At 41.5% G+C, this 13195-nt stretch overlaps 1 protein-coding gene across 1 annotated transcript in view; it reads right to left on the bottom strand.

Moving 5' to 3' along the window:
- SMU1 (SMU1 DNA replication regulator and spliceosomal factor) overlaps positions 1-12991 on the bottom strand; it is a 35796-nt gene extending 22805 nt beyond the window's left edge. The window contains exons 1-7 of the mRNA XM_045021791.1: positions 12840-12991; positions 12147-12357; positions 11404-11556; positions 10568-10678; positions 7319-7447; positions 5491-5610; positions 2988-3104 (exon numbers count right to left, since the gene is read on the bottom strand). Of these exons, the coding sequence (XP_044877726.1) occupies positions 2988-3104; positions 5491-5610; positions 7319-7447; positions 10568-10678; positions 11404-11556; positions 12147-12357; positions 12840-12865 (867 nt within the window). The 5' untranslated portion in view covers positions 12866-12991. The remainder of the gene's footprint in view (positions 1-2987; positions 3105-5490; positions 5611-7318; positions 7448-10567; positions 10679-11403; positions 11557-12146; positions 12358-12839) is intronic.
- Between the last annotated feature and the right edge of the window lie 204 nt (positions 12992-13195).

Below are 13195 nucleotides of genomic sequence, written 5' to 3' on the forward strand. Positions count from 1 at the left end.
TCACCACAACTCTCCTTCGAAAGTGACTGGCTGATCTGAAAGATTCCAATCAACCCAGCAACTATGACTTTCCTCTACAAACATCTAACTGCAATATGTAATCTATCATTGAAATAAGCTTTTGTACCAGATGACTGGACAATAGCTAATGTGATGCCAATTTTTAAAAAAGGCTCCCCAGGTGATCCCGGCAATCACAGGCCTGTAAACCTCACTTTAGTACCAGGCAAATTGGTTGAAACTATAGTAAAGAACAGAATTGTCAGACACAGATGAACATGATTTGTTGGGGAAGAGACAACATGGTTTTTATAAAGGGAAATCATGCCTCACCAATCTATTAGAATTAGTAGAGGTGGTCAACAAGCATGTGGACAAGAGTGACAAGAGGCTAGGGAGGGCCCATTCTCATTGGGGTACATCCTTAACTCATGTGTGCATGTAACTCCCATTGATTTGAATAGGAATGAACGGCCTAGAGCTCACAACCATATGAGAGGCTCAGTGCATTGCAGAGAAGGCATCAAGAAGAGAATGCAGTACAAATATACAGGTGTCACTAGCCTCTGTTTGCCCAAACCTGGGAATGGGCAACAGGGGATGGATCACTTGATAACTGTCTGTTCTGTTCATTCCTTCTGAAGCACCTGGCATTGGCCACTGTCGGAAGACAGGATACTGGGCTAGAGGGATCTTTGGTCTGACCCAGTATGGCCGTTCTTATGTTCTTATCTATTCCACATCAGTTTCCCCTTCCCTTGTATGCGTGACATGCCATCAAGCTGATCTCCAAAGTAGGAGCTGTTTCCTACTTGAGACTAGGTTATCTGGGTTTGGTTTTAGGGATGCCTGAACTCATCTGTCCTGGCAGCTCTTCCTGGTGCGGAACACTGATGGCCATAGCACTCCTATCAGGACATTAGCCATACAAGAAGGATTGCACCTGTCAGCAATGGGGCTGCTACTAGGGCAGAGGGCTGCCTGGCCTAAAGCTGTAAAAGACTTTCCACCCCCTCTTCCTCCAGAAAGGAACAACAGGCCACTGATTTGGAACAAAAAATAAATGTTCGCCTTGGAGCTATCCTTTCTTTTCCCTTTAGAGGTTAAATGTCACTCAAAACCCCTCATTTGCGTTAACACCGATTAACAGATGAGTTCTGTTTTCCATCATTTATGCTGTTTACATTTCGGACTATTCATATTAAGACAATGAAGACAGGCTAATTTCATTTGTGTTTCTAGTTACTTCCGGGTACTCATGCATTAACAGTATGCTCTGCCATGGCAGGGTTTCAAATGCTGCAGGGCATACAACCAACCATCTGCTTTCCCTGCCATTTAACAAACGTCACAAAAACATTCCCATTAGGTTGTCGTTTTTCTAAGTTAACACACAACCTAAATGTTGGATGCCAACTACTTATGACGCTCTAAACTGTTTTGCTAATTAGCACATTGAGAGAGAGAGACCTGGGGTGGGAGGAAACTCATGAAATAAACTAAAGAAAGACTAGAATACAAGTTGTGACAGACACTGCAATGTCCTGCACAACCCTCACTGAATTAAGTTAAACCGTTTTAAATCAAGTTTAAGTATCACTGGAGTTCATTGTATTCAAAATGCAGATGTCCATGTATTATTGTGGGATTGTATGGAACCTCTCTGTGGGCAGACATGACTAATGTAAACACCGGGAAGTGGTATCAGCTTCAAAGGACTTGTTTAAAGAATGTGCCAGATAAAAATAAATTTTTGGTTAAGTGGGTTTCCTAGGAAATATCTAGGAGACGGTGAATGCAAATGTACCCCTCCAAACCAGTTATGCAAAGCCTCAGCCTTTTCTATTGGCTACTGATTACCTGCTCCCAGAATCTCTAGATCAAAGACCCCAGCCAAAAAAGGATGGGCTGATTTATTCATGAGGGTGCTTGTTCTGAGCCAAGACAGTTATGAACCGGTAACCACAGTAAAACCCCTTGGTGGGTAGTGAAGGACTGACTCCTACCTTGTTGGCGTTGTGGTGACTTTTACTGTTTTAGTATGTTTTCCCAGTAATGCTTTCACCTTTGGAATAAGTGTGCTTGCTTGGGAAGAGCTGTGTGGTACTTTATAACTATGGACAATTACACTGTTACAGCCTATGAGGAGAAAGAAAAGTAGGCCTGCTTAGAGAGTCTGACTTGCTGGAAAATTCAGTGTAGACAGGGACCTGTGCAGCCTGAAAATTCCCAGCTCAGGAAGGAGTAAGACACACATCTCCACCCAAAAAAGTGACAGCTAGGGAGCCAGAACCTTGAAAGTGGGTGCCCTTGGTGAACCATAGAGAACGAACAGAGGTGCAGTTGACCTGAAACATGACACAAGTCTTCCAGGAGTGAGCTTGCACCCCATCCAGATGGCAACTCCCCAGAGGTGTCAGATTGAGAATCACTGTTCTAGAGGGTCACAGTGGGAGCATCTCAAAGCCAGAGTGTTAGATACACAAATAGAGACATTACACTTGTTCATATCTGAGGCTACCATACAGAATGCACTGCACATACTAAATGCCTTATGCAAGTCATGCATACACATCTCCTTTTCTAGAGGATATGATTTGAAAAATTTCCCAAACTAGCAAGACAAGTGAACCTTTACAGACCACTAGCTTGTATAATTATGTATTTAGCCGCCTTGTGTAACAAGATCACAGGGCATGAAACCCACAATTCCCTGAGTGTAAAATCAATTCCTTTCTCAAGACAGGCACAATACTATAATCCAAAAGTGTGTTAAAGAGTACCTTTGTAAGCCCACTTTAAGACTGGAGAATATGAAATTATAGCAAGAAATTTGTTTTCAGTGCATGGGGAAATTAACCATAGGAACTGAGTGTTAGCCCTTCTTCCACCTCACACTCCTCAAATTTAAAGGGTGCAATGTGTACATTTGATTTAGCCTAATCTTTCTGCACTTCCTAACAGTTTCTATGTCCTAAAACTTGTACCTTGATCTTCCCATCTTGTGCTCCAGTTGCTAACATTTCTGTGTCTCTACTGAAACACATGCACAGAACTGCATCATCCATCATCATAAAGTTATCTTGTGCTTGGTATTTCAGATCCTAAATGAAACAGCAAGAAGATGTGTCAGTCACAGCAATGGAGGATAAAAGAGAACTAAAACTAAACAGCAATAGCTAATTGCTATCAATTCATGGAAGAATACAGCTCATAACTGTAAGTGGCATATTATGTTCATGAACATTGAACAGGCCACATTCCATCTGGCACCTGCAATTTGAAGAACAAACCTGTGCCACATATGTGGGGAATGGAGAATACTGTGAGGTCACATAATAACTAAAATACGATTATAGAGGGAAAGAAGCCCCAATTAATCAGCCCAACAGATGTTTTACTTCTAAATTCAAAACTATGATTGAATCAGTCAAAATCATACCTATACCCAAATTTGTTGAACCAGTAGTAATAACAAGTCAACCAAGCTTTGGTTCTGAGGCTGCTTCCTAACTTTACAGTACCTATTGCTAAATTAAATATATACCTAAATTCTTCTTCACCGCAAAATACAAAGCATTTAGTTCATATAAAAAAATTAAAACACAGCAAATTATCACATAAAACAAATATTAAAATCAATCAGATGATGGGATCAAACAAACACATTTGGGTACCACCTAGTTGTAGCATTTAGTTTTAAAATATTGTTATGTATACAAGTGTTAATAAGTATCAGAGGGGTAGCCATGTTAGTCTGCATCCACAAAAACGAGGAGTCTGGTGGCACCTTAAAGACTAACAGATTTATTTGGGCATAAACTTTTGTGGGTCAAAAACCCACTTCTTCAGATGAAAGTGTTAATAGTTACCTCATTGCTTATAATGTGTTACAAAATACAGAATATATTTAAGACTGGCAAAAAAGACAGAAAAAAACCCCCAAGCATTGAAATGTGCACTCTAGCCCATCATGTAAAATAAGTGACACCCTTGAGAATACTGCATTTCCAAGAGTGTCAGAGGGAGGAATACTGAGGACCAAACACAAACCTAGGCCCTATACTGAATAAAGCACCTCAAAATACAACAGACAAAATTACTGACAAGGCTTTTTAATGATTTAAAAATGTGGTGCTAAACTTTGAGCAAAAAGTCCCCTGGAAATCCAAGTTTGAAAAAGATAAGAACATTCTGATAGCAGGGCATGTCGTTCTCCATAGCTATCCTACTCAAATAACAAAAATAAAGGTTACGTTAATGAATAATTTAGGATGATACACATGTTGTGAACCATGATATCCAAAGATGAAAAATTGCTAAATGGCAAAAATAAGGGCTATATTGTATTAATCATAAATTATTAACATTAAACTATGTATAGTGAATGAGTTTGGATAGGCCACAGTAATACTTATGCTAAGGCTTCTGCCTAGTCTTTATTTGACAAGAGTGTTGTCTTCCAATTTCTCTCTTATGTAGACTTGCTTAAATGAGGCTTACAGCTGACAAGACAAAGGTGATGTTCTGTTCATGGAATGTATCATATTGGAGGACGTACATAAGAGAAAGTTCATCGGTACAATAAAATATACAAAACGTAATGCTAAAAAGTCCCTATTTTGGGAAAAAGTATCAGGTGACATGAAGACACGAAAAAAGAGGGGACAGCAAACATCAGATAAATTGAAGCCTGCCTATGTGTAGTGTATGGGTTATATAAGCATTATCTTAATGTTGACTGGATGAAAGCTAATGAATATGAATTATGGGAAGGTATCAAAAACCAAATGAACAAGGGCCCAAATCCAGAAACTCAGAAGGAAAGCTTCCTGGTACCCCAGAACTTGATAACTTGGACCCCTATCTGCTCCATCCTATCTGTTTTATTATGTCATATGTATATGACCAGAAACTATAAGTGACAATAGTTCTTTTTTAAAATTCATAAATAAAAGCAAGAATTGGGTGGACTCATGCCTCAGTTTTCAACCTTACATACTCTGTTCAATCAATGGCACTAGCCTATAGGACTGATCACTCTGGCAACTGGTTAGTCTCCTTAGCAGCTCATACCCCAAGTATTTCTCCAGATGAGTCTGCTAACTACAAGAAACCATGTAGTGGTTTTGCAATTATTATTTTTATATATGTCTATTAAGAGTATGTTATATGGCCCCCTTTACCATAGTACCTGAGCACTTCACAATTTAATATTCTCATCCTCAAATACCTCTGTGAAGTAGGGCAATGCTTTTATTCCCATTTTGCAGATGGGGAACTAAGGCACAGAGAGATTAAGTGTCTGTGGCAGAGCACAGAACTGACCCTATATCTGCACCTCCCAGGTCAGCACATGGGACAAGCCTTCCTCTCCAAAGTCATTTTAGTTAGATTCATCTGGATTTGAAACCTGGTTTCAGAGTTGAAAAATGCACTCTAACCACCAATCAATTCATTTCCCAGTAAATGAATCCAGAACTAATTTACCTTCCTGATCTTTCCAGTAGTGAAATTCCACACTTCAATGAATCCATCCACAGAGCCTGTTACCAGATATTGACCATCTGGAGAAAACCTAGCACATTCCACGTGTGACTTCTGGCCAAACTGTTTTCAAATGAAATAAAAATAGGATTTTAATATGAGGTCAGTTTCATTTTAAATCAAGTTAACTCTTTGGTGCCAGTATATGATATATTCCAGGGCTAAAGGTTAATGTATTTGAAGTTAGTGGTGGAAAACAGCTGCCAGCTCTACTGGGCTGCCTACTAAACCAAAACAAACAAACAAAAAAACACAACCACTCCTTTTTGATCAAGAATTATTTATGCAGCTGCTTTACTTCTATGCCAGCCTATGCTTTCAAAAATAGTCAGGTTAGTTTTCATTAATTTTTGCAATCATAGATGTCAATTGAGACCTTTACAATGTCTATTTAACAAACATAACTAACCTTAATTAATACAGCTGGAAAAAAAAATCAAAAGAAATAAAAATTGCTTTGTTTGAATTGCTATTTGTTACATGAAAAAAATTCAGAGAGAAAAAGCCACTTTTCACTTCCCCTCCCGCCCCCATATTAGAAAAAAGGGGGTAGGGAAGTACAAGAGTGAAAAAGGTTTTCTCCTCCTCAGAAGTGTAACAAAATTTTTCATTTCAAAATTTGTCATAATACAAAATTTGAACCAAAATTATTTTTTTCCACAACAATATGTTCATTATGATTGAAAAAGCAATTTTTGTCAAAAAAGTTTGATGAAAATTTTGATTCATTCTAGCAATTACAAATAAGTGGATTTAGTGGCTGGTAGAAATATACCAACACAAGCAAGCAGCAGAGCCAGTTTCCAGGCAACCTAACGAGCGCAGCTTGCCTATAGTAGGCTGCCTGATTTCCTACCAACCAGGTGGTGTAGCCAAAGTCAGCAGACTGGCTCTTAAGCAGAGCAGCAGTAGCAGTTCGCCAGCTGCTCTAAGCATCTGCCCAGGGCTGCAACAGCTCCTGCACCTGCTTATTCCTAATCCTGCTCCTGCCTGGATTCTGATCCTCAGCTTAGCCTCTGACCCTGGGTTCTGATTTCTGGGTATCCATTCCTGCTCCAACCACTAGACATGACTGCTTACATCCAGGTCACTGACACAGACACCCCTCCCTGTAAACCACATTTTCTGTTTATTATCTCTACAAGCTGCTTGTTCTGAAAACTGGCAGAGCTACTGAGCATGAACAGGAACTACTGGGCTTATGGAGTTCACCTATAAACCCTGGAAACTCCACAACAGAAAAGCTGTCTGCTGTAAATCAAGCTTTGCAGGAGCACAGAAATTTCAGAGCAGAATTTGTTGATGTATGAAAAGCTTTTTTTTGTTGTTGCTGAAAGCTTTCTACAAAGACATTAGTTACAACCATAGTAATTTAGTGCTGCACTTAGTATCAAAGTTCCCATGATTAATGGACGTTACTAACATGCATGCACAAAACCAAATTTTTAAGAATAATTTTTTCCCTGTAGATAGCCTTAATCAACCAGAACACAACAGCTTTAAAATTCAAAACCAGCTAAAATTGGAAAAACATCTATAGTTTCCTGAAATGTAATTAGCATTCCCCCACCCTTAACTGGAGTTTTCATCAAACCTTCCAAAAATGTACTTCTGGGCCAAGACCAGGCATGGAAACATTTAAGTAAAAAGGATAAATTTTCAAAAAGCTATGAGCATGTGAAGACTGGGAGTTAAAATGAAAGTCTTGGCTTAAGGTAACTATAGCAAGTACTACCAAGCATTATACAAAAAAAAGTTAGTAGAATTCTACCTTAATATGTCTGCTCAGCTGTGTGGGGAACTTTTCTTCTTCTACATCTTTCACGGCTGCTTTACCTCTGAACAAATCAATTGTCATCCCTGGAGGAAGCAGTCCCTGGTGCTGCTGCCATTTCAGTGCCTTATGAGAAGCCAAAATGATTATAGGTAGAGATCCTTTTCATGAAGTAAGCTCAGTCAGTGTAATCCTCTGAGGAGGGGCTGTGTTACACCAAATTCCTCAGTATAGCAAGCTTTTCCTAGAAATCTTCAATAAACTTAGCACTTCTACTTTTGAACTGAGTGGCCACTCTAAGATTTTTCAGATTAGTTACTCAAAGCAATGCTGTTGCCAGAACTCTGGAAACCAATGCAAAGGGTTGAGCATATCTTTGTTATTTCCAAGTGCTCCTAGCAAGTGAGAATAGCTGCAGGCCCTCCCTAATTGTTTTCCTTTCAGTACTTTATTTACAAAGGATGAGATAAATATGAAGTTGTACACATTTAGTAGTTAGTTCTGAATGAGCTGGCAAAGAATTATTTACATATAAAAGTAAAGGACCTTTCTTTGATAGTGCTTTTGTGAACAGACAGAAGAATAAAATTTACTTTATTCTGAAGTCCTACACAGCCACTACAGTAGAATCATCATTTTCCCAACACAGGACATACTTATTTCAAATCAATATATATGAGAACATAAGAACGCCCACATGGGTCTGACCAGTGGTCCATCTAACACACTATCCTGTCTTCCAACAGTGGCCAATACCAGGTGCTTCAGAGGGAATGAACAGAACAGGCAATCCATCCCCTGTAATCCACTCCCAATTTCTGGCACACAGAGGCTAGGGACACTCAGAACATGGTGTTGCATCCCTGACCATCCTGGCTAGTAGCCATTGATGGACCTAGTCTCCATGAACTTATCTAGTTCTTTTTTTAACCCTATTATAGTTTTGGCTTTCACAACATCCTCTGGCAAGGAGTTCCACGGATGACTGGGCATTGTGTGAAGTAGTACTGTAACTCCTCACTTAACAGCATAGTTATGTTCTTGAAAAATGCTACTTTAAGCAAAACAATGTTACGCAACTCTAATTTCCCCATAAGAATTAATGTAAATGACGGGAGAGGGGGGATATTCCAGGGAAAAATTTTTCTCCAGACAAGACACACTCTCTCTCTCTCTATATATATATATGTACATACACACATACACAGAGTATAAGTTTTAAACAAAAAACTTAAAGCAATGATGCTTGTGAAGTTTGGTTGAAGTGGTGGAGTCCAGGGTGGGATATTTCCCAGGGAATGCCTCGCTGCTAAGTGATGAACTAGCACTCGGCTGAACCATCAAGGTTTAAACACATTGTTGCTAATGTAGCCTCACACTCTACAAGGCAGCAGAAATGGAGGGAGGAGACACAACATGGCAGTGTGATGATGAACCCATACTATCTCATTGGAGCACACCACTCCCTCTACTTTCCAAAGTGCCAGGGTGTGTGTGCGCATGTATGTGAGAGAGAGAGACACACACACACTGGGTGTGTGAGACAGAGAGAGACACTCATTGCCCCTTTAAGTACGCTGACCCCACTCTGAGTACACTGCCTTTTTAAGCAAGTTAAGACAGCAGCTGCTGCCAGCAAGCTCCCTCCATCCTGAGCCCTGTCCTGTCCCCCCGGCTCTACAGAGATAGGGTACAGGAGCAGGACACCCTGACATTAGCACTCCTCTTTCCCCCCCGACCCCTTGCACAGCAAGCAAAAAGCTTCTGGGAGCAGCTCCAAGGCAGAGGGCAGGAGCAGCACACGGCAGTGGGGGGAAGGATATCTGAACTGCTCGGGGATAGTCTGCAGGGCAGCTGCCACACAGGGAATTTAGGGGAGCTGATGCAGGGGCTGCCGGTCCACTCTGGTTCCAAGCCCCCACCAGTTAGCTCCAATGGGCTGCTCTTTCTGCAAGCAGTGGACAAAGCAGGCGGCTGCCAAACAACGTTATAAGGGAGCACTGTCATAACTTTAAATCAACATGTTCTCTAATTGATCAGCGATGTAACAATGAAACAAGGTTAACTGGGATGACGTTCAGTGAGGAGTTACTGTACTTTCTTTTGTTTGTTTTAAACATGCTTCCTATTAATTTCATTGGATGACCCCTAGTTTTTGTGTTATGTGAAGAAGTAAATAACATTTCCTTATTCACTTTCTCCACACCAGTTAAGACTGTATAGACCTCTATCATATCCCCTCTTAGTTGTCTCTTTTCCAAGCTGAAAAGTCCCAATCTTATTAATCTCTTTTCATACAGAAACTGTTCCATACCCCTAATCACTTTTTTGCCCTTCTCTGTACCTTTTCCATTTCCAATATACCTTTTTTGAGATGGAGTGACCAGATCTGCACACAGTAATCAAGATGGGGGCATACCATGGATTTATATAGAGGCATTGTGATATTTTCAGTCTTATTATCTATCCCTTTGCTAATGATGCCTAATATTCTGTTAGCTTTGACTGCCACTGCACATTGAATGGATATTTTCAGAGAACTATTTACAATGATTCCAAGATTTTTTTCTTTAATTTACTTTAAATAAAGTTTAAGCAATGAAAGAAGTTACAGTAGAACTTTATTAGTTCACACTCACCAGGAAGTTCATTGCAAGTCACTGAGTTTTGAAAACGAAAAATCAATTTAAAAAGTAGGGACAAAATCTCATGAAATATAATTTATTTGAATAGTTTATTTTAGCTTTATTATAATCTATTAATACCAGTAAGTATTTTGCAACCTATTTTATAAAAAGCAAACAAAAAAAAACAACCCTAAACTACAAACATCAATTTTAGGAACATGACCTCTTACCATAGTTATTAAATAGAATCATAGAATCTCAGGGTTGGAAGGGACCTCAGGAGCTCATCTAGTCCAACCCCCTGCTCAAAGCAGGACCAATCCCCAACTAAATCATCCCAGCCAGGGCTTTGACAAGCCTGACCTTAAAAATCCTCTAAGGAAGAAGATTCCACCACCTCCCTAGGTAACCCATTCCAGTGCTTCATCACCCTCCTAGTGAAAAATGTTGATGTGAAGAGGGAAGAGACTTATTTGCGTCTGCTATTTATAAAGTGTAAGATGAATGTGGTTCTACTGTGGCAAAGCTTAGGAATAGGCCACCCAAATTTCAGTCTCATACATTAAAAGTCTAGAAACAAATTGGTATAGTTAGTAAACATATTTTCTTCAAAAATTACCTGCCCCAACAATGCCATAAGACGCGAGGGAGGTACTACACTGACTTCTCCAGCTAAAGCTTGAGCAATAGCAGCTCTCCGTTTCTCTTTGCTGCTGCCATCTGGGTATGCCTACGAAGAAGATACATGTGAAATTATCATTTCCTGCACAAATTTTGTCATAGACCAATGTCACTTTGACTAAAAATAAGATATGACAACAAGTGTTTAAGGAGCCAAGGAGCGAAGCAAATAAAAAAAAAAAAAAGACAATTTGAGTAGCCAAAGAAAATTCTAGATGCAAAACACACCTGAATAAAGGGATTAAGTTTAGATTTAAACAAACCCAGTCTAAAACAAATATATTATAGACAATACCTGGCAATTTTATAACTTTTTTTTATATAAAGCATCTTCAGAGCTACAGGAGTGAACAAGTATTGTTTCCAACTATTTAAAGATGGGAAAATAAGGCACAGAGGGGTTAGGTGACTTGCCCAAGATCACACCAGAAGGATGTGGCAGAAATGAAAACTGGACCATGATTGCCAGAGTCTCAATCCAGTGTTTTAATCACTTGTGAATCTTAAAAAAGGATGTATTCATGAAGTGCTTAATAAAAATGGCAAAAAAACATTAAAAACTGCAGTATCATAACAGAATAAAAACAATACTGAAACCACAAATACAGAGTTTGAGAGATGGAGATGGCTTACACAGAAAAAACAGGAAGGGAAAAAAATAGAGAGTAAACTTTTCATTAATAAGTGTGCTGTGCAAAACAGTTACACTAATTACAAATTCTCCAAGTCATATAACTATAACTTTAAAAAAAAAATTCCACAAATACAACTTACCTCACGAGGGTCAAAGTAGGACCTAGCCAGAAGATTCTCAAGGTGAATGTATCTCTCTGGCTGAGTTTGTTTTAACATGATCATAGGGTCAGTTTGCCTTAGGAGGGATCTGGCAGCACCCAGCTCACGGAGCTCTATTAATTCAAGAACAACCTGGAGTAACATAAAGAAATATGGTTAGTATCCACAAGATAAAATACAACTCTTATGTTAACAGTTAAACAATGGGATAGTATTTACTACTGCAAAGTGTGAATATGATCTAAAAAATAAATTCTTCACAAACTGTTTCTCCTTGCTTTGAATAAATTTGTTTTTAAAAATGGAGACAGTATTTTATATATAGATGCAAGAAATATTTTCCACCTCAAACGTCAAGGATCATTTGTTCACTATTGATGCTGAAGGTATGTATTTGACACAAGTCCAAAGCTGAACTTCCTATCTATAAAGTAATTCTACAAACCAATGCTTTTAAGATTTGAGCAGTACATCACAGGGGGAAGAAAGATCTTGACAATTAGATGTGCAGTTTGTTTCTTCCCCACAACCCTAGTTTTTCCCTTAGTAGCACTCATCCAATGGTGCCCAGCAAGCATTCTGGCCCAGGTCACCCAAAACCAGCCTATGATTTTTCCTTGTGACATTCTGATCGTTTTCAGTTTGTGGTTAATGGCAGCAGCGTGGTGACCATAAATGCACAATGGGATGTGTGGCTGGTACTGTGTTGGTGACACATCCACCTGTTCATAGAGGTCGATCAGGGTCTTGTCCGGCAGCTTGAGGGACTGTATGGCCTGCAGCACTGTGTCCCAGTGCCCACTGTTGATATCAGCCACGAAGCTCTCAATGCTGTCCACAGTGTTGAGGGACACGGTGGTCTCCTCCTGGAGGGTGGCCAGTGCACGGTGAAGGCTGTTCTCCTTCAGGTACTGCATGATGAGCCGGATCACACTGCGGGGGGAGCCACGGGGACAGACAGGGCTCAGGATCAAACAGGCCTCGGGGAACAGGCGCAGGGTCACGCCCCAACCCGATACCCCCCAGGCACGGGCCCAGAATCACACCCCTTGCCCGGGAACGGGGCCGCGGCCACCCCCCGCAACACAGGAACCCACGGGAACGGGAACAGGGCCGGAGCCACCTTTCGCACCAACCCAGGAACGAACGGGCTCGGGGCCACCCCCAACCCGGGACCCCCCGGGAACAGGGCCGCGGCCACCCCCCAACCCGGGCCGGGCCCCGGGAACAGGGCCGCGGCCACCCCCCAACCCCGGGAACAGGGCCGCGGCCACCCCCCAACCCGCGACCCCCCCACCCCCGGGAACAGGGCCGCGGCCACCCCCCAACCCGGGACCCCCCCCGGGAACAGGGCCGCGGCCACCCCCCAACCCGGGACCCCCCCGGGTCACCCCCCCGCTCCGCTCCGCTCTCACTCCGATGACTCGATTTCTATCGACATCTTGGACCACCCAGGATCCCCTCAGCTCCCACCGGACAGAACAACACGCGCCACTTCCGGCCTCGCGCAGCCCCACTTCCGTGGGTGGGCCAGGACCGAGTCACTCACTGCTCAGCACGCATGCGCAAAACAGAGGCCAGGCGGAGCGCGCTGTCCCGCTGTGTGCGCATTTCGCATGCGCAAAAGGCAGACGCAGTCAGTGCCGTGCAATGTGCGCCCGCCCCGGCCGGCGGTCTCCTCACTGCGCATGCGCACAGTGAGAGCGTTACCCAATCACGGTCGGCAACGGGAAATTAAAAAAAGACCCAAAACACCGCAACCAGCGACTAT

This window comes from Mauremys mutica, chromosome 6 (assembly GCF_020497125.1).
Source record: "Mauremys mutica isolate MM-2020 ecotype Southern chromosome 6, ASM2049712v1, whole genome shotgun sequence".
NCBI lineage: Eukaryota > Metazoa > Chordata > Testudines > Geoemydidae > Mauremys > Mauremys mutica.